The sequence below is a fragment of the Saccopteryx leptura genome, chromosome 8 (assembly GCF_036850995.1).
Source record: "Saccopteryx leptura isolate mSacLep1 chromosome 8, mSacLep1_pri_phased_curated, whole genome shotgun sequence".
Lineage (NCBI taxonomy): Eukaryota > Metazoa > Chordata > Mammalia > Chiroptera > Emballonuridae > Saccopteryx > Saccopteryx leptura.
Window position 1 is genome coordinate 67865125 of NC_089510.1, and position 26329 is coordinate 67891453.

At 41.4% G+C, this 26329-nt stretch overlaps 1 protein-coding gene and 1 pseudogene across 4 annotated transcripts in view; one reads left to right on the forward strand and one right to left on the reverse strand.

Moving 5' to 3' along the window:
• The window catches only part of SENP2 (SUMO specific peptidase 2), a 52007-nt gene that overhangs the window by 10113 nt on the left and 15565 nt on the right, over nt 1-26329 (reverse strand). For all 4 annotated transcript variants that reach the window (XM_066346823.1, XM_066346825.1, XM_066346824.1 and 1 more), the window contains 10 exons: nt 23647-23815; nt 21940-22028; nt 20586-20680; nt 19798-19849; nt 18733-18796; nt 13946-14122; nt 11909-12040; nt 9827-10030; nt 8982-9061; nt 5385-5469 (listed from right to left, as the gene is read on the reverse strand). In XM_066346823.1, the coding sequence (XP_066202920.1) occupies nt 5385-5469; nt 8982-9061; nt 9827-10030; nt 11909-12040; nt 13946-14122; nt 18733-18796; nt 19798-19849; nt 20586-20680; nt 21940-22028; nt 23647-23815 (1147 nt within the window). The remainder of the gene's footprint in view (nt 1-5384; nt 5470-8981; nt 9062-9826; nt 10031-11908; nt 12041-13945; nt 14123-18732; nt 18797-19797; nt 19850-20585; nt 20681-21939; nt 22029-23646; nt 23816-26329) is intronic.
• Nucleotides 3-914, forward strand: LOC136379937 (ceramide kinase pseudogene; annotated as a pseudogene).

A 26329-nucleotide genomic window follows, 5' to 3' on the forward strand; every position in this document is an offset into this window, starting at 1 on the left:
GGATGGGGCTTTGCCAGATGCGACTTAGGTTTGAAGACCTTCCTGTCACATCACTGCTACAAAGAAACCATGTCCTTCCTTCCAGCACACGGTGGGGTCTATGTGGGACCCGGGGATGGGGTAGGGGGGCTTCATGTGCAGGTAAAGCAAGCAGCAGCTGGAGGAAAAGCAGAGGTCGCTTGAGAGTGAGGAGGAAAGAGGAGGGAGGAAGGAGGAAGGAGGAAGGAGGAAGGAGGAAGGAAGAAGGAGGAAGGAAGAGGGAGGAAGAAGGAGGGAGGAGGGAGGAGAAGAAGGGAGGAGGAGAAGGAGGGAGGAGGAAGGAAGAGGAGGGAGGAGGAGGAAGGAGGAAGGAAGAGGGAGGAAGAAGGAGGGAGGAGGGAGGAGGAGAAGGAGGGAGGAGGAAGGAAGAGGAGGGAGGAGGAGGGAGGAGGGAGGAGGAGGAAGGAGGAGGAGATAGTTGTGGCAAGTTCCTGGCCATCAATGCCATCAACATGTCCTGTGCTTGTCCCAGGTGCCCCAGTGGCCTGTCTCCTGCTGCCCATCTGGGAGATGGGTCTTTTGACCTGATCCTCGTCAGGAAGTGCTCCAGGTTCAACTTCCTGAGGTTTCTCATCTGGCACACCAACCGGTGCGACCAGTTCGACCTCACTTTTGTTGTTTATCACATCAAGCCGCTGCAGTTTGTGTCAAAGCACATGGAGGAGGACTACGGCGACCTCGGTGAGCGAGGGAAGAGGGGGCTCAGCCAGCTCTGCAGTCACCAGCCCTCCTGCTGCTGTGCCATCTCCAATAATTCCGGGAACTGTGACGGGGAGGTTCTCAGCAGTCTGCCAGCGAGGTCAGGGTCCAGCGCCAGCTGGTGCGGCTCTCCAAACGGGATGGAGGAGAACCCTAAGCAGGAACCACGCAGCTGAGCCACCATCTCCCATCACCCACCTTCTTGCTGTGCTCAGATGTGTGGAAATTAAAGTACTATAGATCAATTATGTGGATATAAACATTCAAATTTAGAATTTTATTTTTGATACTGAATCTTGATTTTAGAAAAAATACCTTTTGTCAACAATTCTGTGAGCACATCAGGAACTGCTGTCTGATTAGGGGGGCTGACTTCTTAGATTTCAATAACACAGACAGCAATGACCATTTTAAAATGGACAATCAGTTGCTCTATCACAATCATTTTAGGGACAGTATAATAGAAGCACCCTCCATTAAGGCCACACCATCTGGACACGTAGTATCTAGTATCTGCCGGTTACTCCGATCCACTTTGCAAGACTTACCTGTAGTTGTGTGTGGTCAAGTTTTGGAAGGTAGTGGGGTGCTCTGCCCTTGATTATCTCCATCTGAGCTCCCAACTAGGACACGATTCCTGGGCCCTTCCTGCTGCATCGGTGCAATGCAACAGAGCCCTGCTTCAGGCAGCGCCCGCCCCAGTGGACCATTTTAGCCAAAGTGGCCACAAGTAGCCGACTGTCATCGTAGCATTCCCAAGACAATCCCGCAAGCAGCTCAGGCCGCTTTAGAGCACTGGCTAGCAGGGGCTGTCCTGCTGGTTAAATACCCATGCTTTGTAGCTACACAGAGTGGGTGAGCTGCATGGGAAGTGGAGGGAGGCGGCGTGCAGTAGTAGGTAAAAAGTTCACTTTGTGGATTCTTTGTTAACTTCAGACCCTACCCCAGGGTTGGGGGGGGTCCCAAATTCCAGTGGTTCATTTGGTGCATAGTCCAGATTTTTTTTTTTATCTTCACATTTATTTCTACATATTTATTCAGTTTTGTCCTTTTAAACTAGAAGGCCATTGGGTGTCTTCACTGTTAGCACTCAAGCTTGCTGCGGGGCCACTGCCCCGGATAGATGCCCTGAGCACCCCCACACCCAGGTCTTGCCTGTGCTGTGGCCTTGTGCTTTGCACTCAGCTGAGGGACAGTGAAGGTTCACGTAAACCGGCTGCCTGAGGACCAGGATGGTGCGGCTGGGCTTTGGCTTGCTCCAGAGGGAGCGCTGGATGGCCCTGGATGCAGGAGGCGCTGTCTGCTCCCACAGCGTCTGCCCAGCTCTCACTTTGGGTTCAGCCACTCACGTCAGCATTTCACAGACCTCGTGTATGTTTAGAACTCACTTGCGCCCTGGCCGGTTGGCTCAGCGGTAGAGCGTCGGCCTAGCGTGCGGAGGACCCAGGTTCGATTCCCGGCCAGGGCACACAGGAGAAGCGCCCATTTGCTTCTCCACCCCTCCGCCGCGCCTTCCTCTGTCTCTCTCTTCCCCTCCTGCAGCCAAGGCTCCATTGGAGCAAGGACGGCCCGGGCGCTGGGGATGGCTCTGTGGCCTCTGCCTCAGGCGCTAGAGTGGCTCTGGTCGCAACATGGCGACGCCCAGGATGGGCAGAGCATCGCCCCCTGGTGGACAGAGCGTCGCCCCTGGTGGGCGTGCCGGGTGGATCCCGGTCAGGCGCATGCGGGAGTCTGTCTGACTGTCTCTCCCTGTTTCCAGCTTCAGAAAAATGCAAAAAAAAAAAAAAAAAAAAAGAACTCACTTGCTGTGACTTGTATTTTGACGTTTATGTGAAATTTTCTTGTTTCATCATTTCATCCTCCCACCAGGTCAGAAAAAAGAGGTCAGAAAAAAGTTTGTTTGTTTGCTTGTTTGTTTTTAAACAGACCATGTTATTAAGGTAATTAAGTCAAGTGGTTTAACGATTGGTGGGTGGAGGAAGTCTGGTTAAAGAAGTAAATATGGCTCTGGCCGGTTGGCTCAGCGGTAGAGCGTCAGCCTAGCGTGCGGAGGACCCGGGTTCGATTCCCGGCCAGGGCACACAGGAGAAGCGCCCATTTGCTTCTCCACCCCTCCGCCGCACTTTCCTCTCTGTCTCTCTCTTCCCCTCCCGCAGCCAAGGCTCCATGGGAGCAAAGATGGCCCGGGCGCTGGGGATGGCTCTGTGGCCTCTGCCCCAGGTGCTAGAGTGGCTCTGGTCGCAATATGGCGACGCCCAGGATGGGCAGAGCATCGCCCCCTGGTGGGCAGAGCGTCGCCCCATGGTGGGCGTGCCGGGTGGATCCCGGTCGGGCGCATGCGGGAGTCTGTCTGACTGTCTCTCCCCGTTTCCAGCTTCAGAAAAATGAAAAAAAAAAAAAAAAAGAAGTAAATATACCTTGGCTGTTTCTTTTCTGTTTGCTCCTGGTTGGGAAAAAACCAAAGACGCGGGACGGGCAGCTCTGCGAGGGACAGCAGCCGCACTGCAGGGCCTGGTGCCCCTGACAAAGCATTCCTGAGGGTCTCCCCAACAGGACCCCCAGCTGGGCCGTGCCTCCTGAACCCCCAGTGGAATCCTCACAGGGTCTTCCCAAGCAATCTTCCACCTGCAGCCCCTGGGAAATGTTTCCAGTCCACTGGTCTGCCCTTAAACCCATTGCCAATTCTAGAAAAAGTCTGGGCCAGGGAGTAAGCATTTTATGCTCAGCAGGAAACCAGCCACGCCATGTGGTTCCCAGACAGCCTTGGTGGTAGTGACCACTGCATGCTGACATTCAAAACTGCAAACCCTGGGACTATTTTTTTTTGGGGGGGGGGATAGTATAATCTGTGCACAGGGCCTTCAGACACCCCACACGGGTTTCCAACCCCCACGAAGACTCTAGATGGAGCAACCACAACCCCTGAACTTTGGGATTTTAAGGAAAAAAGAACAGATGGCAGGCAGTGAAAACAGGAGCGTTTAGAAGGCAGCTTCCTCTGTGGTTCACTGGTGCAGAACAGGCAGCAGTTGTGCTCTGACCTATTCCTGCTTCTTCTAACACCTGCCCCGCGATGGGCACTGTGACTGCCCTTCTTACAATCCTGTGCAGCTGGGAAGTGTGGATGGAAATGGTGGCTTAACTTCCTCACTAACCTTGCTGGTTTCAACATTAGAAAATGGCCATTTGCTCTGATATGTTTGAGAAGACAAAAATAAAGTTACTTTGGGAAAAAATAAAAGAGAATCTGTTTTCTTTATTACATGTCTCAGAGCATAGTATTCATCCTAACAGATTCTCCTTATATCTGTACTCTCCTCAGGAAATTTCAAAACTTACCTTTCTAATTATTCAACTCAGAAACAAAAATGTTTTGGCTAGATAGACACAAGTTAGGATTAAAACTGAGTTCATGTAGCTTACTTTAAAAAGAAGCAATTAGGACTTAAAGATGTATGCATTTCTCAACACTGAACGAGATTCAAATCTGGCAAGATCCAAAGCACATTCACAAACAGCATACTTGACTCTGAGGACCCATGGCATGGGACTCTTAAGAGTGAAATATACAAAATCTAAGTAAGTTTTGAACAAGAACTTCACATTTTCATTAGGGCCAACAAGAAAAGTAGCTGAAGGCCCTGGCCGGTTGGCTCAGCGGTAGAGCGTCGGCCTAGCGTGCGGAGGACCCGGGTTCGATTCCCGGCCAGGGCACATAGGAGAAGCGCCCATTTGCTTCTCCACCCCTCCGCCGCGCCTTCCTCTCTGTCTCTCTCTTCCCCTCCCGCAGCCAAGGCTCCATTGGAGCAAAGATGGCCCGGGCGCTGGGGATGGCTCTGTGGCCTCTGCCCCAGGCGCTAGAGTGGCTCTGGTCGCAATATGGCGACGCCCAGGGTGGTCGCAACATGGCGACGCCCAGGATGGGCAGAGCATCGCCCCCTGGTGGGCAGAGCATCGCCCCCTGGTGGGCAGAGCGTCGCCCCCTGGTGGGCGTGCTGGGTGGATCCCAGTCGGGCGCATGCGGGAGTCTGTCTGACTGTCTCTCCCTGTTTCCAGCTTCAGAAAAGAAAATGCAAAAAAAAAAAAAAAAAAAAAAAAGAAAAGTAGCTGACCTGAATTTATTAAGTTTTCTTGTTTTTTAATTTTTCCTTCAATTTTTTCAGAGACATGCTAGCACATAAACATTTACAATTTAGGCATGAAGATAAAGGCTATGAAGCAAACATCTTGGTTACAAGACTGAGAAATAGTTGAGTCTTAAGATGTACATACACTTGAGTAGAATTGATGCCTAAGGTTGAGTGTGTGACAGGAAGAGGAAGTCAGGTCTAAGTAATATGCCTCTGACAGTAAATGCAACAAAGCACCGTATTTCCCCATGTATAAGACGCACCTTTCCTGAAAAATTTGGGGTCTAAAAAATGGGTGCATCTTGTACAGTGGTTGTAGATTTCTTTTACTTGCATTTCCTGCTTTTTCGGGCTTGTTTTTGCACTCATTGTAGATTTTTTTACTTGCATTTCCTGCTCTTTTGCACTTGTCCTTTTTTTCAAATTTCGGGTCCCAAAATTAAGGTGCATCTTATACATGGGAGCATCTTACACATGGGGAAATACAGTATTTTAATACAGAAAATTATCACTTACATGTGGCTTCATGCTATAGTGCGTCCACTCTAAAAGATTCAGATCAGTATTTCTTTTGGTCTTACTTTCATCCTGTAGATACTGACTGAAAAGACAACAAGAAATATATTAATGAGTGCCTGTGAAGATATTAAAATTACAAAGAACTTGGTGTGATGTTCAACAGATACGCCATTCTCGCCTGACCACGCGGTATAGAGCGTGGGTCTGGGATGCGAAGGACCCAAGTTCAAAACACCGAGGTCGCTGGCTTGAGCACAGGCTCAACCAGCTTGAGTGCGGGCTCACCAGCTTGAGTTTGAGATCATAGACATGACCCCATGGTGGCTGGCTTGAGCAAGAGGTCACTGATTCAGCTGGAGCCCCCAGTCAAGGCACATATGAGAAAGCAATCAATGAACAACTAAGGTGCCACAATGAAGAATTGATGCTTCTCATCTCTCTCCACTCTTCCTGTCAGTCTGTCCCTATTGGTCCCTCTTTCTGTCTCTCTTTCTGTCTCTGTCACAAAACAAACAAAAAAACAGATATGTCATTCTCAAATACATCTTTTTCGGGATTTATTTTTCTGCTTATAAAAATTGTACATGCTTTTTTTTTTAATTAACAGAGAAATGTAAAAGGCAAACAACCCTATAACAACTCTAGAATTAATTACTATTACTAGTTTGCCATGTATTCCTCTACTTCTCTACTTCATTCACCTCTGTACACACAATGTAAAAACACACATTTTATTCTATTAAAAATGACTTCATTTTACAACTTTTTCTCACTTAAAAACAGATAAAATAAAGAACTGGCTTAGACTCTTAAAAAAATAAAAGCCATTCCCAAGAAAAGAAAAAAAAATGGCAAGCAGATTATTTTAAATTAAAGGAGGCTGAACTTGTACATGCATAAACCCTGATTAGCTTCCTGGATAGAGGAGAAAAAAAAATCAGAACATGAATCATATGAACCATGTATTACATATTATGGACTGCTAATTTATTTTCTTTCCCTTTCTCTCTCTCTCTCTCTCCTTCCTTCCCTTCCCTTCCCCTCTCTCCCTTCCTCCCTTTCTCTCCTCCCTCCCTTCTTCTTCCTCTCCCTCTCTCTCTCTCTTTCTGCGAGAGCCAGAGAAAGAGAGAGACACACAGGGCAGACAGACAGGGACTGACAGGCTGGTAGGAAAAGAGATGAGAAGCATCAACTCGTAGTTACGACCCTTCAATTGTTCATTGATTGCTTTCTCTTATGTGCCTTAACTGGGGGCCTCCAGCTGAGCCAGTGACCCCTTGCTCAAGCCAGCAACCTTGCGCTCAGGCCAGTAACCGTGGGCAAGCCAGCGACCTTTGGGGGCAACCCCATGCTCAAGCTGGCGACCTTGAGGGGTTTCAAACCTGGGTCCTCAGCATCCCAGACTGACATTCTATCCACTGTGCCACCACCTGGTCAGGCACGGATTGCTAGTTTTCTTAAGTATGATAGTGGCATTGTGGTTATGTGAGAATTTTCTAATTCTTAGGAGACATATTCTTAAGTATTGGGTGATTAATTTTATACAAATCTCCACTAGGTTTTCAAATTTAACCCAGATATCTCAGTTCTCATCCTAACCTGCACCAAAGGTAAACCAACTTTACAGGATGGCACGTACTTTCAATGAGAGCAGCAATATTGCCCCCAAGGGGGTGAAAACTGGCTCTCAGAAAAGAAAAATCAGGTATTTCAATGGCTTGTAACCCTCTGAAGCTCAGCCTAACACACAAAAGGTCTTATTCCTTAGTGTTATTTTTCTCTTGTAATGGAGAAATTGAATTTTTCTTGGTGGTGGGGATAGAGTAGGGAGGTAATAATATTAAAAGTTCAGAAAGGCTGGACTAGGGGTATCAGGAAAGGGAGTAGGCCTCGAATACCTACAGGAGTTGAACTCTTCATACTTTGAAAGACCCTGGCCAGAGAGCTCAGTTGGTTAGAACATTGTCCCAATATGCCAAGGTTGTAGGCTCAATCCCTGGCCAGGGCACATACAAGAATCAACCAATAAATGCATAAATAAATGGATAAACAAATCAACATGGGTTTTTTTCTCTAATCAATAAATTTTTAAATTTTTAAATAAAAATGCAAGTTTTTTATAGCCTGTTTTAAGCACTGTGCAAACCTTGGCTGTGTAATTCCAATGAGAACATTTCTATACATGTGATAATATATGTGTATGTGTATATACACACATGGGTATGTACATAACTGCTTTATAAACAATTTGGTGTATCTTACAATTTTTAAAAATTTCTCTATACTTTTGCCCTTGCCGGATAGCTTAACTGGTTAGAGCATCACCCCAATATGCAAGGGTTGCCAGTTCAATCCCCAGTCAGGGCATATATAGCAACAGATCAGTGCTTCTGTCTCCTCTCTGTCCCTTCTCTCTAAAATCAATAAATAAAATTTTAAAGTTTTTAAAAATCTAATTTCTCTGTACTTTTTTATTTAAGAAAAACACACATAGCCCTGGCCGGTTGGCTCAGTGGTAGAGCGTCAGCCTAGCGTGCGGAGGACCCGGGTTCGATTCCCGGCCAGGGCACACAGGAGAAGCGCCCATTTGCTTCTCCACCCCTCCGCTGCGCTTTCCTCTCTGTCTCTCTCTTCCCCTCCCGCAGCCAAGGCTCTATTGGAGCAAAGATGGCCCGGGCGCTGGGGATGGCTCTGTGGCCTCTGCCTCAGGCGCTAGAGTGGCTCTGGTCGCAACATGGCGACACCCAGGATGGGCAGAGCATTGCCCCCTGGTGGGCAGAGCGTTGCCCCATGGTGGGCGTGCCGGGTGGATCCCGGTCGGGCGCATGCGGGAGTCTGTCTGACTGTCTCTCCCTGTTTCCAGCTTCAGAAAAAAAAAGAAAGAAAGAAAAACACACATAAAAACAATTCATGAAAAAGAATTGTTTTTAAAATTTGTTAACTTTCCCTCCTATTATTTATTTAACAGGTTTCGTACTGAAGTATCCTTATTAATGTTATCTTAGTATCCTTACTAAAATTAAAACCAGGACCTGCACTGGCTTCCATTGAGCAGCAGAGGTTCAAAACAGACCTAATGGATCTGCTTCTTCACCCTGAAATTCATGTCACCCCTTATGCATAAAAGGCAGGTTTCTAGGAATGACTATTTTAAATAGTTGCCTACAAACCATATAGTTTAATTTAAAAATTACCTCTGGGTTCTAAGAGATGAACTCAACCATCATGGAAAGCACAGAGACCTATGTGGGTTTAAGAATTCAAAGGAATAATACTCCCTAGCTGACGTTCCTTTTAGAACATTCAGAGTAAAGTATCAATCCTAAAGAAAGCTAATTCAAATCACAGGATTCCAGTAAGATATATTTTACATTATAACACATGACAAATTTGCTTTCAATGATGCTACTAAACAAAACTTCTCAGTTAAGATCAGATACTAGGTTATTTTTAAACAAAAAGATGAATTCAAGACAAGTCTTGAACTGGGGAGATAGCCTTCACTATACATTAGACTACAAGGGTTAGATAGAAGACAGAGCACTCAACAAGGGCATAATGAGGTAACAGTGAAGATTTTTAGCTTTGACTTACAGGAGAATCTCACAAATCCTGTGGCCCTTTTGTCCCATAGAATCCAGATATTTAAGACACTTTTTTCTTAGGTCTATCACCTATAATGGAAAAATGCAACATGCAGAAACCATCATAAGAGGAATGAGAATTTTATTTCTAAAAAAAGAAAAGCGTCTTTAAAAAACATCAATACAAAAAAAAAAAAAACAAAAACCCATCATTACATGTACCAACATGAATGGATGTCTAAGATACATTTTTATAAAACATCACAAATGATAAGAACTTCATTTCTATAAAATTATACTTCTATTCCTACAAAAAGGCTTAGAAACTCAACCCCCAAAACATTAGTAGCCCTCCCACAGTAATGAGATTTCTTTTCTACTCTTTTTCCTTGTAACTTTACTTTTCTACAACCTATACCATTATCTTGTAAACAAAATACATAACACCCATGGCCTGACCTGTGGTGGCGCAGGACATAGAATGTCGACCTGGGAAATTGAGGTCGCCAGTTCAAAACCCTGAGCTTGCTGGGTCAAGGCACATACAAGAAGCAACTACTATGAGTTGATGCTTCCCGTCCCTCCCCCCCTTTCTCTCTCTCTCCTCTCTCTATGAAATCTCAAAATACATTACCCATGTGGACTAAAGCTCTTTCCTGTTAAAAATGAAAGCTACTTAGCTACAACAACTCTCTTCTATCTTTCCAAGTTGTTCAACTCAAGAACGAAGAAGGCACCTGCAAAGTATGCCTTTAAGCATATAGTGTGGGCTTCCACTGGACAGAAAAGGGTAGCCTTCATTAAGAAAATGGTCATTATCCAAACTCAAACAATTAATTAAGTCTTTCAACTCACCACCAGGCTCCAATGTACCTTCCGATGAATAGGTACCAGAATTAGTTCCTGTTCAAAGAGATTGACCCCTTTGGTCCACCTTTTCACTGCTTGGTAACCCCCAGACTTTAATTTGGGATAGAAGAAAGTACTGAATGCATGAAGTACTGGATAACCTTGTTTTTTATTTCTTTCCACCAGAAGATTCATGTAAAAATTAATGATCTGTAATACCAAGAGAATAAACATGAGAACATGAAAAGAACATTATCAAAACTAAATTTCTAACCTCAAAAAATTATGATTAGATGATAAGAAGCCTGGGGTCTTCTTATCAGAGAAGGGGATAAAAGCACTCTCTATGGTAGAAAATGAAAAATAAAAATAAACAGCACAAAATGGGAGGGACTAAGAAGGAATGAAATTGTACTTTTGAGGCCTATTAGTAAGAAAATCAAGAAAACAAACCCAAGCCTGACCAGGCGGTGGCGCAGTGGATAGAGCATCAGCCTGGGATCCTGAGGACCCAGGTTTGAAACCCCGAGGTGGCCAGCATGAGCGCAGGCTTATCCAGCTTGAGCACAGGCTCACCAGCTTGAACGCGGGTTGCTGGCTTGAGGATGGGATCATAGACATGACCCCATGGTCGCTGACTTGAGCCCAAGGTCGCTGGCTTGAGCAAGGGGTCACTCAGTCTGCTGTAGTCGCCCCCCCCCCCCCCCCCCAGTCAAGGCACATAAGAGAAAGCAGTCAATGAACAACTAAGGTGCCACAACAAAGAATTGATTTTCTTCATCTCTGGTCCTGTCTGTACCTGTCTGCCCTACCCCTTGCAAAAAATAAACAAATGAAAAACAAAAAAACGAACTCAAGGAGGAAGCTTGCAATAAAAAAAAAGGTAAAATGTAATTGTATCACAAAAAATATGCAGAAATGCTAACAAAGTAAATTTTACTACATATAAATTATACCTCAATTTGAAAATATTAACTGGAAGAAAATATATCAAAATATTTTATTGATTTTTTTAGTGGTGGCACTTCTGAATGATAAAATCTACTTTTCCTTTATTTTCTAAATTCTGTAAAATAAACATATTACTTATAAAGTGAAACAAAATATACTAGCTTTGGAAGAATGTGTTTATATGACACTAGTCATGGGGGAAGCAGGAAGGAAGGCAAAGAAAGAAAGTGAAGGGACTGAGTAGTTGGGTAAAGGACCAACTGGAAAATTGGCAAGAACTAAAAGCTAACTTTAGCTAAATATGTACGAATACAAGGTGACAATCAGGCAAATTTTTAAAGACATATAATAGTGTACAAATAGTGATCAATACATCCCTTTATTTAAAAAAAATAAAACGCTCCTATTTAAAAATGAATTCATCTAAAATAAAATATCACTTCCTGCCTTCTTCCATTCATCAGCTGCACCCAGGGTTTATAAAAATGTCACTGAAGTCTAGTAAATGAAGTGGTGGATGAAGTGAAGCACAGATACAGAAGAGGGAGACAGTGCTAATTCAAGGCAGCAAACAATTAGAATTAACCATCTTTCCAAGGTTCAGGATGTTTTTTAGACAAAACTAAAAGCTGATTTACCAACCTCTTATAATTGGGTATATCTCACTTCGGTTGTGGCTAGTAAATAGTGATGCATAATGGTAGTATAAGGGGAGGGAGGACCCTGGATGGCTAGCTCAGTAAGTAAGAGAAGTGGTTTTCAACCTTTTTACATTTGGGACCAGTGAAAACAGGAGAATTATTTCAGGGACTGCTAAGGCAGAAATCATTCTGAGCACAAGCAAATTCACTTAAGACCATTGGGTCTCTAATCTTCATACAAAATCTGGGTAGTTAACTCTTTCATGGACCTACACGAAATACAAAATTTCCGGTGCACCGTACCCAGACTGGCAGTTGAAAAATACTTGGTTAGAGCATCATCCAGAAACACCAATGTCACAGGTTTGCTCCTGGTCAGGGTACATAACAAGAAGTGACCAGTGAACGAGTAACTAAGTGGAATAATAAATGAATGCTTCTCTCTCTAAAATCAATCAATAAAAAAAATTTTTAAAGGGGAGGGGGTATAACTTACTTCATCATTGAGCCAGTGATAGTTCCTCAAGGTCTGGATATCTCCTCGAGTGATTCGCAATTTGAAAGCACTACTTAGGATCTCATCCTGCGGGCCATGACCTAGGGCGTTACTGATCTCCTTTTCCATGTCCTGAATCACAAAGTCCAGAGCTTGTAACTTTAATATAAAACCACTATCAGATACTCAAAGTCTAAGACTGAAAAAGGCCAATTTCACCTCTGTAACATCTGACCCTTGAGAAAAATATACTATTAAATACATACCAAATTAAAGTATGAAAATATTTAAACTTAAGACTACAAAGCAGCCTTACTAATAATTTTTTTAAAATAGTACTTGAATTATTAGCTTCTGAAAAGAATAATTTGTTAATAATATTTACATTTAAGGTACAGTCTCAATTATCCCACTACCATTTATTGAGAACTATGGGCCAAACAAGGTTCCAGATTCTTGAAGCACATCATTAATCCCTGCTTGTGGAGAAAATATCAACACTTTATAGAAGAGGTAATGCTAAGAGAATTTAGATTACATGCTCAAGTCATTAATTATTAAAAGGCAGAGCCAAGACTTAAACCTAGCAGTGTCTAAAATACTAGCCTTTGCTCTTTCCAGTTTTTTTTTTAAAGTACCTTCATACTTTATTTTCCTCCTACACTTTTATTTAAACCAGGGGTCCCTAAACTTTTTACACAGGGGGCCAGTTCACTGTCCCTCAGACTGTTGGAGGGCCGGACTATAAAAAAAAACTATGAACAAATCCCTATGCACACTGCACATATCTTATTTTAAAGTAAAAAAACAAAACGGGAACAAATACAATATTTAAAATAAAGAACAAGTAAATTTAAATCAACAAACTGACCAGTATTTCAATGGGAACTATGCTCCTCTCACTGACCACCAATGAAAGAAGTGCTCCTTCTGGAAGTGCGGCGGGGGCGGATAAATGGCCTCAGGGGGCCGCATGTGGCCCGCGGGCCGTAGTTTGGGGACCCCTGATTTAAACACATCAAAGTAATTCAATTAGGCCACCTATAAAATCATACTATCCATTTTGGACATGAGGAGAGTCAGCAAACAGGTAAAACTGGAAAAGTAGGCAACAGTCTAACAACTTAGTTCTTACTAAACAGACAGCTTGATCTAAAGAATTATGCAGATAAGTGCGTATTTAAGCTACAAGACTGAATCTATACCAGTGGCCGGCAAACTGCGGCTCACGAGCCACACGCGGCTCTTTGGCCCCTTGAGTGTGTCTCTTCCACAAAATACTACATGCGGGCGCTACCTCAGTAAGGAATGTACCTTCCTATATAGTTTAAGTTTAAAAAATTTGGCTCTCAAAAGAAATTTCAATCGTTGTACTGTTGATATTTGGCTCTGTTGACTAATGAGTTTGCTGACCACTGTATAAATCCAATAAAAATTATTTCAGCCAAATATTGTTAATATTGCTTTCCCCCACGGCACACAATTTTTTAATTTTATGGCTCTCTCTCTCTACCTGCATGCCCAAATATAAGTGCTCAAAAGATATTCACTGACTAGGACTATCACTTACTCAAACAATGAAGAAGATGGCAATATATGGGCTCACCTTTAAAATGAGAATTTTTAATTACCTTTATTTCCATAATGTGTTACTATTTTTAAATGTAATAATCAACAAAAAAGGCATTTTAGTACACCATAATCAAAACAATGAACTCATTCCTCATCCCAAACCCATACTATGTAACTCAAAATATTTTAAGGTTAGAAAAAAAGACTACAAAGAATCCATTACATCCCACAATGTGGGACAATTATGTCTACCCACAATTGTTCAACATTAATCTGACCCCTTAGGCCACCTTCACAGATCACCAAAGATCATTGGGGCCAGTGACTGAATAGCTCTTGAGTCCGATTTCTTTCATACATTTACCCCTCACTTGGAGAAACTCCTCAAAACAGTCACCCAAGTCTTGAATAACTGAGGTTATTTAAAAACATGTCTCTGATTCTGATCAACAAAAGAAACAATACCTCTGTAAGTTCAAGAAGATCATCCGTTCTTTTATCCCTCTCTTTGCCTAAGCAATTTTTTTCTTTTGTCTCAAGTATTGACATTTTCCTCCTGAACAAGCCATTGCTTCCACTGCCCAGGCGGAGTCGGGCCGACACTTCTTCAGATAGATCAGGTTCCAGCTGGTGTCCTCTCCTCTGATCAAAAAAGTTTATATATTCTATTGACTTCTTTAATACTTGTATATATAAACATATACAATACATAAAATATAAATCAGTGACATTATCTTGAAAGAATTAGAGAGTTAGCAAATCCTCAAAGGAGTATATACATATTTAGCATCTTTTCCTGCAAGAGGAACCAAAAAGTGTTCAAGATGTAAGGCTCACAGGATACCTCAAGAGCAAACCATGAACAGAATAGTGTGCAGACAATGTGCATAGAACTGTGCACCTGAAACCTATATAATTATGTTAACCAGTGTCACCCAAATAAATTCAATAAAAAGGGGGTAAAAAAAACCCATGAAACAGAACACTCATCATTTTCCCTGAAGGTAAACAAGAAAAGTATTTTCAGTTATCTTATCAGAATTAAAAATAATTTAGTTTAAAAAATTTTTTAGTTTTAAAAACAGCAAAAAACATAACCTATAATCCCATCACTCAGATTAAACCACAGCTATCCTTATACTAAGAAAACTTGTTCTATTTCATCATTTAAAATAAATTATGAAGTATAGGAAAATGCACAAAACATTAATATATCAGTTATTTTTTATTAATTGAATTTATTGGGATATTAATTTACCAGATTAACACCAATGTAAACACCATTCATGTCAATGCTAGAATTCTGTCAGCATCCCAGATACTCTGATAAGATCCTTCCTTATCATGACCCTATGTGACCCTTAATCTGAATTTAATCTGGTAGGCAAACTACTTTAAAATTAGGAAATTTATTTAGAAACAGAGCTTTGGACCTTGGCTGTGCAGCTCAGCTGATTTATCATCCTGATATGCCAAGGTGGCAGGTTTGATAGCCAGTTAGGGCACATAAAACATACAAGAATCAACCGATGAATGTATAAATAAGTGAAACAGCAAATCAATGTCTCTCTCTTTCTCTCCCTTTCTCTCTAAAATTCAATAAATAAAATTTTTTAAAAAAAGTAAAAATAAAGCTTTGAACTAGAACAACACTCTCTATACAACTAGCCAGCACTCTTCACTCTAGTTAACTCCCAAGTATACTGGTCCAAAAAGCCAGTACCTGCTGACCGTTCCCATGGTTGCAGACAGCAAAGTCTTAGGTTCAGGAGAAACAGAGTCATGATGTAGTCGTCACCCAGTCAGCAAACCATGACCACCATGACCGCCAGCAGCAGCACCGCTACTTCCCACCCCGCCCCCCAGCTTAAGTCCCAATTCTTCTTTCAGTTTTGGTTCCACAGGTGACAAATGATAATTAAACATAAAAGGCTTCACTCTCAATCACTGGAAATGGGGACATTAGAGAAGGTAATGTTCTAAAACTTATGACTTAAGATCACAGCTTAAGAGTATGACTTATCCTTGACTGACCTGTGCTGGTACAGTGGATAAAACGTCACCCTGGAACGCTGAGGTCACTGGTTTGAAACCCTGGGCTTGCCTGGTTAAGGCACATACAGATAGCAACTACTATGAGTTGATGCTTCCTGTTTCTCTCTCTAAAAATCAATTAATTAAATTTTAAAAAGAAGAGAGTATGACTTCTCCTTAAGACTAATTCTTATGAACCCTGGCCAGGTAGTTCAGTGGTTTCTATCCCCCATCAAGACACATACAAGAACCAACCAACGACTACATAAATAAATGGAACAACAAATCAGTGTTTCTCTCCTTTCCTTGCTCCCTCTCGAAAATCAATTATAAAAAAAAAAGACTAATTCTTATTAAGAGATGTAATGGTAGAAGAGAAATGTAATCAAACTGATACTGTACTTAACACAAAGCAGTCCCCTATACTTCAGTACTTGTATGTGTCTAAGATATGTAATATCTAAAACTTCAAGTTTGCATTTTTTTTTTAAGTGAGAGGAGGAGAGATAGATTCCTGCATGTGCCCAACCGGGATCCACCCAGCAACCCCCGCCCCATCTTGAGCCAAAGCTGAAGTACCGAGCTATTTTTAATTATGAGACTGATGCACTCCAACAGAGCTACCCTCAGTGTCCAGGGCCATGCTGTGAGAGGGGAGAGAGAGATGGGGGGGAGGGGAGGAGGAGCAGATGGTCACTTCTCATGTGGGCCCTGACCAGAAATGAAACCTGAGACTTCTGTAAATTGAGCTGATGCTCTATCCACTGAACAAACCAGCCAGGGTTCAAGTCTGCATTTAATTTAGGAATATATTTTTGTATATGGAGTGTGTGCCATAAATTGTTCAAAATGTTGGTATTGCACCTGACCTGTGGTGGCACACTGGATCAAGTGTTGACCTGAAATGCTAAGATTGCTTGTTCAAAGCTCTGGGTTTCCCTGGTCAAAGCACATAGAAGTAACAACTATGAAGTGATGCTTCCCGCTTCTTCTCCATTGCCTTTCTCTCTCTCCTCTCACTAATATCAATAAATAAAATCTAAAAACATGTTGTAGACTGCAAGTGGCAAAATGCCTTTGTAAATTCGAGGCTTAGCAAAAGGCTAAGTTCTCCCCCCTCCACCTCCATATTGGCTGTGATGCTGAGTATTTGCACCCACTTCACTTGCTTGCTTAAGTTGCTGGAAGCAATTACATGCCCTTCCTCTTACTCTTTGTTTGTTCAGTTGTTGGCTGATTTCGCTTATGCAAGGTGGGGGGATTCCTGTTTATGCCTTGGGAGAGTTCCTGTTTTTGCCTCAGATGTGTAACTTTGTATCAAGGACTTTCTTGATTTGCATATGGCTATATAATAAAGCAAACTGGGGCTATACTGCCATCTGCATTGAAGAGGCCTCCGGATCCCATCCTTTTTTCTTAATGAGTCCGTTTTCTTAATTCCACTCCATTCTCACTCAAGACCCAGAATTACGAACCGCGCTGGTCCCCGGCAAAAACAAACAAAAACGTTGGTATTGTTATAGAGATCACTGGAACATACTTATAAGGTTGTGGGTTCGATCTCTGAACAAGGTACACATGGGAAGCAACCAAAAATGGACAACTGAGTAGAACAACAAATGAATGCTTCCCTTACCCTTCCCTTTTCTCTCCCTTCCTCTAGTTCTTTAAAAAAAAAAACCACAAAAAAAAAAAAAAAAAAAACAACTAAACCCTGGCTGGATAGCTCAGTTAGTTATATCATCCTGAGTGCAGAGGTTACTGGTTCAACTCCCTAGTCAGGGCACACACAGGAGCAGCTCGACATTCCTGTTTATACCTGCCTCTCTCAAAAAAAAAAAAAAAAAAAAAAAAATCTAAGTATAAGATTGATGATAGTATTTTCAATATTAAAATCTTGACTCTGAAAATAAAGTCCTGAGCATATATCTCTTCCTGAGAAGTATGGTTTTAAAAATTCTCTAGGCCCTGGCTGGTTGGCTCAGCGGTAGAGCGTCGGCCTGGAGTGCGGGGGACCCGGGTTCGATTCCCGGCCAGGGCACATAGGAGAAGCGCCCATTTGCTTCTCCACCCCCCCCTCCTTCCTCTCTGTCTCTCTCTTCCCCTCCCGCAGCCAAGGCTCCATTGGAGCAGAGATGGCCCGGGCGCTGGGGATGGCTCCTTGGCCTCTGCCCCAGGCACTAGAGTGGCTCTGTTCCCAGCAGAGCAACCCCCCGGAGGGGCAGAGCATTGCCCCCTGGTGGGCAGAGCATTGCCCCTGGTGGGCGTGCCGGGTGGATCCCGGTCGGGTGCATGCGGGAGTCTGTCTGACTGTCTCTCCCCGTTTCCAGCTTCAGAAAAATACAAAAAAAAAAATAATAAAAAATAAAAATTCTCTAAAAGAAGCCAGACAACGCCCATAAAGGTAGAGATGGAGGCATACTGGTCTCTCACAGAAGGTGTTCATTACACAGAGATAAAAATCCAGCAACTTGAGCCTGACCAGGCGGTGGCACAGGGATAGAGCGTTGGACTGGGACACGGAATGACCCAGGTTCGAGACCCCGAGGTCACCAGCTTGAGCTCGGCCTCATCTGGTTTGAGCAAAGCTCACCAGGTTGGACCCAAGGTTGCTGCCTTGAGCAAGGGATTACTCCATCTAGTACAGCCCCACGGTCAAGGCACATATGAGAAAGCAATCAGTGAAAAACTAAAAAGTGCTGCAACGAAAAAAACTGATGCTTCTCATCTCCCTTTCTGTCTGACTGTCCCTATCTGTCCCTCTCTCTCTGTCTGTCAAAAAAAAAATCCAACAACTCGGAAAGAAGCGAAAGTTGTATGTATATCTTCAATGCCTCCTGCTTTTTCAAAGAAAATGTAATTAGAAATCAAGCTGCCTGACCAGGTGGTGGCACACTGACCTGATACGCTGAGGACCCAGGTTTGAAACCCCAAGGTCGCTGGCTTAAGCCCTAAGGTCACTGGCTCAGTTGGAGGCCCCTGGTTAAGGGACATATGAGAAAGCAATCAATGAACAATTAAGGTGCTGCAACTATGAGTTGATGCTTCTCATCTCTCTCCCTTCCTGTCTCTCTCTCTCTCTCTCTGCACGCAAGTGCATGCTAAAAAAAAGAAAATTAACACATTGACTTCCTTATTTTTCATGGGCACCAAAATATTAATAGTAAGTCAGGTGAAAGAGTAAAATGATATAAAATTTAACTAGGGTTTCTACTTACACCTTCATTTTCAAGTCTGATTCCAACGGTCTTCTCTGTATCCAAAAACTTCCCCTTTGAACACCTGAGGAAAAAAGAGAGAGATTATAGACTTACTGGATGATTTTAATCTGGTAAAGGTTAGTTAGTCTAAGAAATAAGATAGATATAGCCTGACGAGGCAGTGGTGCAGTGGATAGAGTGTCAGACTGGGGTGCCAAGGACCCAGGTTTGAGACCCCGAGGTCGCCAGCTTGAGTGTGGGCTCATCTAGTTTGAGCAAAGCTCACCAGCTTGAGCCCAAGGTCACTGGCTCGAACAATGGGTTACTCAGTCTGCTGTAACCCCCCAGTCAAGGCACATATGAGAAATCAATCAATGAACAACTAAACCGCAACGAAGAACTGATATTTCTCATCTCTCTCCCTTCCTCTCTGTCTGTCCCTATTTGTCCCTCCCTCTGACTCTCTCTCTCTCTCTGCCACACACACACACACAAAAGAAATGAGATAAATACAATAATTTGTAAACAAAAATTGCCTTGAGTTTAATATAGGCCACTAAACCAAGGGTCTGCAAAATTTTTCTAAAAAGCATCAGATAGTAACATAGGCTTTGCAGGTCTATGATTTGTTACATCTTCTTAACTTCCATTACAGTTTAAAAGCAGCCATAAACAATATGCAAATGAATGAGAATGACTGTGTTCCAATAAAACTTTACTTACAAAAAGCAGGCAGGTGGACCAGATCTTGCCCATAGGCCACACATACTTTACCAAACTATGCTGTATGAACTATCATCCCAAGTGCTAAGGCATGTAGAACTGCCTTCACTGTTCACATACTAGAGATGTCCACCACAACCACACTTTCTAAACGGCACCTGCATCTCCCAACTCCTAATGCCTAGGAGGCAAAGGCACTCTCCCAAGTTAGGGCATCTGACACAAAAGCTACCTATGTACCCATATATGCTGACCAACCAGCAGAGTTGAGAAGAATTCACAATTCTTCAGACATGGTTACTCATAACTTATAAAATAAGAAAAATGTCAAAAGAAAACAGAATGAACTGAACCATGTACCTCTTTTCACTCCTCACTGGACAGAGAGGTCCCCTTGTTTCCACAACTCTATCTGTGAGGATGGTAAAGAAAAAAATAAAGTGTCTTCTTTATTAATCAATATATAGCTAGAATTTCAACTTACACAGCCTCCAAAGTATCAAGGCACTGACTTTACATTGAAATGTTAGAATAAATTCCAAACACTAACCTCCTTACAAATCAAGTTCCTTAAACATGAATAAATTGCTTTCTTCTTTAAATATAATCTTTAGTGTAAGCTGACTGATTATCTGCTCATTTGGTAAGCTATCATTTTTTTTTTGGTATTTTTTCGAAGTTAGAAGCGGGGAGGCAGTCAGACAGACTCCCGCATGCGCCCAGTAAGCTATCATTTAATGTCATTTAGTGGACAGCAAGTGGATAAAGACAAGGAAATTAATATAAAAAATTAATTTTAGGTTCACAAAATGAATATGAAGCGATAAAATATCCCCGTTTTTGTAAGCAGGAATTAGGGGATATTTCAAAATGAGTATGAAGCTAGAAAATATCCCCTAATTTTTGTGAGCAGTGTAATATATATATAGAAACTAATAATAATAATCAAGAGATATTTTATAAATCTGCTTTATCTTAAAATAACTTTTTTACTAAACAACTGATACTGGATAAACCAGTGAGTGCTCTGGGGTCTGATAAAGCTTTAAGGTTTAGTGCATCATCTTTCACAATTATGTCATTTTTCAATTTCATATGCACATGAACCAAGTTTAGTATTTTAGACAGGGCTAAATCTGGGAACTCACATTGTTTCGGAACAAACTGAGTTGTTCTGACTCCATGACTTTGCTCTTCCACCAAGCCTTTGGTCTTCAATGTATCCATGTGATATTTTTGAGAACTTAGAAACACAAACAATGAAAATGTTCATATACAAAAGGAAAATCTACCATAAATAGTCATTATCGATCTTTGACAAGATTCTCCAAATAAGAGTTATTGATGACCCTGAATCATCCAATTATGAGAAAGGATGAAACACCACACCATCTGGGCCTATGATAAAAGGAGTCTAGTCCTGAGTCTAGTATTTCAACCAAGTTACTAACCTCTGGCTATTCTACTTATAAAATTGCATGTCCCAATCCCCAGTACCACCTTGACTGAAAAACTCAGGTTGAAAGATGGAAAATTTTCTACAGTTGAAATGGATCCTAAAACAACCCATTAAAAAAGCAGGAATATAAAAAGCAAAATAGGTTGAGGATTTTGCTGACATGACAAAACCAATATAGTTCAGGAAGAATACTGCTGCTTTCAACAGTGGCTAGTCAAAATGGAGAAAATATTAACATTCTGACTGACTACATTAAGAGAACTAAAATTTTAAAAGTTCACAACCAAAATTAAAATTCCCAAATATCCTTTTGTTATTTCTGCACTCAATAAGCTAGATAGTCTTGTGACTTTTTCACCTTCAACTTGCTGTTACATAATTTCTGGGACATCCCTTTGTGTATTCTCACTTGTTAAATTATCAAGTGTCCCTCAAACCTGAGCTCACATATTTTTTGTCCCCTTTTTACAAGCAAATATAAGGCCAGACATCAACTTTTGCTGCCATTCTCATCTATTTGTTCAAATCGGTAAGAGTATTTAATTAACAAGGAGTTTTATAAAAATAATTTATGACCTGGGTGGCTTTAATCATGTCTCTAAAATTGAGGACTTCCAATTGTGCTTAGCACTAAGATACCTCAGGAACTATGTGTATATAGGGAAGAGAGGAGAATAAGGGAGGGAGAAACAAGCAGGAGAGGAGAAGAGGGGGGAAGGTAGACAGGCAGAGAGAGAGAGAGTGTGGGAAATATGTATGTTGGGGAGGCTGAAAAAACTCTCTTCTTCCTGATTTTAACCAGGGATTCCACTTTCCATATCACAGTTTCAAGTAAGAGTACACTTGAACAAAGGATTCTAAAGCTAACAGAAAATTCTATTTTGTAAAAGCATTATTCTATATAATCCATTACTAGATATAATTTATTCAGACAAATCACAGGGCTGGTTCTCTCAATGTTAATCTCTTTTCCCACAAAACCTCTTTTACCAATTCCCTCTCTAAAAATAAGGAAAAAGTGTCTGGTAAAGCATCATCTTTACCTATGATGAGTTGAAGTTACAGAAGAAACACCTTCTTTAAGTCGCTCTAATAACCTTTGGTACTTCTCTCTTTCCTCTTTTTGAACACCCTAAATAAAAGAAAGAATGTTGGATAATTTCCAGCACATTAAACATAATTAAATCATAAGCAAAGACTTAATAGGTCATAGGATGTGTTTTGTCACAACAGTACTTTTTCAATTTCTTTAATTTAATTACCAACATTTTAAGTTGGAAGAAAATAAACCCAAAAAATTTGACCTCTTTTGAAAAACTGAATCAAGAATCTAGAGCTAGGTAGGGGCTATTTCCTTTAGATAGGCCATTCACTCCAGCCCACTTCATTCATTCAAATTATCTCCTAGACCTTAATGGCACCTGAATTCTGACAGCGGAACTGGGTTAACCACAAAACAACTCAGCAGAAATAATCCACTGGCATGTTCAGAATATTCAGCTTCCAAAATAGAATTGGTTGTGGCAAAGTCACCAATGACATTGTATGGCCAGATTCAACAGATACTTTTTCAGTCTTTTCATTACTTGACCTCTCTCTTCAGCCTTTCACCCTGATGACCTTGCCTTGCCTTCCTGGACAATACACTCTCCTGATTTCTTTCTATCTTCTCAGTCTCCACTGCAGATTATTTCTTCTGCCTGCCCAAATGCCAATGGTCCTGCCCATTACCTCTTCTCATACTACATTCTCTACCTGAATGTCTCAGCAACCAGGATTTACATAATATTAATATGCAGAAGATTCAGAAATGTGTCTTTAACCCTGCCTTCTCAACACTCTACGGGCCAGGTCACTTCGCATGTTTCAAAGGCACTTTAAACAATGTCCAAAGCTGAAGTCATTAACTTTCCCCTAAACATCCAAAGAATCTTGGTCAGTGGCACGTATTTATCCACAATTGAAATCTGGGACTTCATGCTCTACCTGCTAACTTTATATCACACTTAACCAATGACTATGTCCTCGCTAATATTACCTCTTGCTATTTCTAGAATTTATCCTGTGTATATGTGCTCAGTCTCATCTGATTTCTCTTCTGAGAGGTACTGCAGCCTACTTTATAATTCTAGAGGACAGGGACCATGCATTCAAATTGCTGACAACAGGAACCCAAACAAGTATTTCTACGATGAGCAAAACTAAGTGGCTCAGAAAAACCAAGTAGCAATAGGTGATGGTCCTGGAGGATGCCAGATACAGGAGTAATTCTAAATGCTCCTGGAATAAGAGAAGACTTCAAGAGGGAAGTGAAGAGAAGAGAAGCTGGTTGCTGAATACACATGCTAAGTGTCCTGAAAAGGGAAGGAAAGAGCAGAGATGCACACCATTTAACTTCTCTACTTACAGTTACTACAGCTTACAAAAGAAACAAGTTTGAACAATTCAGGCACCCAAAAAGAATCTATAATCTTATCTTTTCCTAACATGACTTCTTTTGCTTTCTTATAGTGGAAATACTCTAAAATTGACTAAGTTACATATGTAGAGAATATCTCTAGGATGCATACAAGTATCAGAGTCAAACAGGGTAGTAGGAAAGGTATGGAGGTGAGACTGAGTTTATTGTCAGTACACAGTACACCCTTTTATACCTTTTGAATTTTGTACCAGAGTATATATATTACTTATCCTACCCCACCCCCAAATTCATAAAATAGTTTCAGGAGAGATGGGGCTGAAGGGCTCACCTCCTCCACAGTACAATGGGGACGCCTCAGCCCCCTGCCACTCTCTCCAGTGACCATCTCCACTGTAATCTGCTCCTGAGGCTTCCACGTGAAGGAACTCTCTGGATTGCCTCTGCTATGGCGGCGGCCACTTGGTCTTCTGCTATAGCCTTGTAAGTTCAAAGTAAAACTGAGAGACAGAAAAGGTTTTTAATTTATCGTCAAACTGCTTAAATTGCAGGAAGCTTCAGACCATTCTATGATTAGGCTTCCCAGATTAAACTTGCTCCTAGCAAATCAGACAACTAGCATTCACAAAAGTTAGATCTATCACTAGGGCAGAGGGTACCCCAGAATTCCACTATGAAATGTTTATTTCCAGTCACCAGGGTTGCCACATGCAAGTCTCTTATCAAATTTCTCAAGCACAACTTTTAAACCCCACCTCTGGAACTAGTGCCCCTACCACACACTCCTCCTCTCATACTGCACTTTTCTTGACTCACTTAGCATCACTGGAATAAATTACCGTGACTGTTTTTGTTTTTTGTTTTTTGAAAAAAACAATTTATTTTTATTTTTTTTTATTTTACTTATTCATTTTTAGAAAGGAGAGAGAGAGAGGGAGAGAGAGGAGAAAGAGACAGAGAAAGAAGGGGGAGGAGCTGGAAGCATCAACTCCCATATGTGCCTTGACCAGGCAAGCCTAGGGTTTCGAACCGGCGACCTCAGCATTTCCAAGTCGACGCTTTATCCACTGCGCCACCACAGGTCAGGCTACCGTGACTGTTTAACATCTAATCCAGTGGTTCTGAAACTTTCTGAAATCAGGGCATATTTAAAATCCTACAAATAATTGTAGGCGCACTATATACAAATTTCTGAGAAATGTTATAATAATTAAGTCAAATATTAAAGAAAAAATATAAAGTCCAAGCGTGCTTTTATGGTAATTAAAATAAATATGACAAAATTACTTTTATTTTGACATTATAAAATGTTTTTATGTTTTGAGTTATGCTTTTTAGAATTCATAGAAAAGAGAAGTTAAAAAGTAAAAAAACAACAAAAAAGTTATCTTTTTATATATCTAGATACATTCTTAGTAAGATTTAGTAAATTCGGCAGGTCCTGGCACGAATGTGTTAAGTTTTTTCATTCTTGTGTTTATGAGAAACATGAGCCTGATGTGTCCTAGCGATTTCTTCAATGTTTGGGCATATATTTGAAAGGCAAACTCTCATTTCCATGTCAATACATTGAAGAATTCCTCTCTTTTTACTCTTGTGTTGAGTGCAGAAAACCCCCACCACACATATCATTCTTAACTTTACACCAAACAAAGGATAGAAGAAACTTGCCTCCAGTCTTTATGGGGAACATGGGGGGTAGTGTAAACAATCCAGCACCACAGCTTAACAGCCTTTTGCAACCTAATCAGGCAAGTGAGGTGGGGGGTTGGGCAGACTGTCAGCTTACAGCCAATTCCCCACACCTGTCCCCCCAAAATCTAAACTCCAAAAACCCTGTTGGTTTTTTTTGGTCTCCAACAGTCACATGTTTCTCTGGAATACCATAGGGTGCATCTGGAAATCTTCTTGGATGCACCAGTGTACCCTGGCGCACACTTTGAGAACCACTGGTCTAATTCCACACCAAACTTTAAATTCCATGAAGAGAGAAGATTACATCCTTTTATCGCTGTAACCTAAAACATGATCTAAACTGAAAAGCACTCAATATCTGCTGAATGTTGAATTAATGAATATAAATTAATAAGTTCTCAAGAAATGAAAGCCAGAAAGCCCCAACCTAGTCATTGTTGCTGGTGAAAGAGCAACAATAGCTGGTTCGATTTCTAGGCAGGGCACAATACAGGAGCAGCTCGATGTTCCTGTCTCTCTTCCCTGCCTCTCAAAAAAATAAAAATAAAAAAAATAAAAAAGAGCAACAATACTGGGACAAAATACAAAATAACACCATACCCTTCTTTTTTTTTTAATTTTATTTATTCATTTTTAGAGAGGAGAGAGGGAGAGAGAGAAACAGAGAGAGAGAAGGGGGGAGGAGCTGGAAGCATCAACTCCCATATGTGCCTTGACCAGGCAAGCCCAGGGTTTTGAACCGGCAACCTCAGCATTTCCAGGTTGACGCTTTATCCACTGCGCCACCACAGGTCAGGCCACACCATACCCTTCTTGATGTGATGTTTTAAAAAGGATACACCATGTATATAATATTTTTACAAAATTTTACTAAGACACGAATAAACATCATGACAAAATTAAAAAACATTCCACAGAAGAAATTATTTATATGGAGTGCGGCAAAAGTAGGTTTACTGTTATGAGTATACAAAACAGTTTATTTTTATATTATTATTTAATTATTGCATTATTTTCCATAGGAACAAATGCAAACCTACTTTTGCCCCACCCTGTACTCTTTTAAAATAGCCATTATTAAAGACAAAGAAAGTCAGAGGAGTTGTTTCAGATTAAAGGAGGTCAATAAGACAAACATGAAATGCAACACATGATCCTAAACTGAACTGTGGACCAGAAAAAATAACCTCTATTATATGGGTAAATTTTTAAAAGATTATATAATAGTATTATATTAAATTTTCTGATTTTTGTAATCTATGATTATGTAAATAAATGTACTCATTCTTAAATAAATACAAACACACTCAAGTACTTAT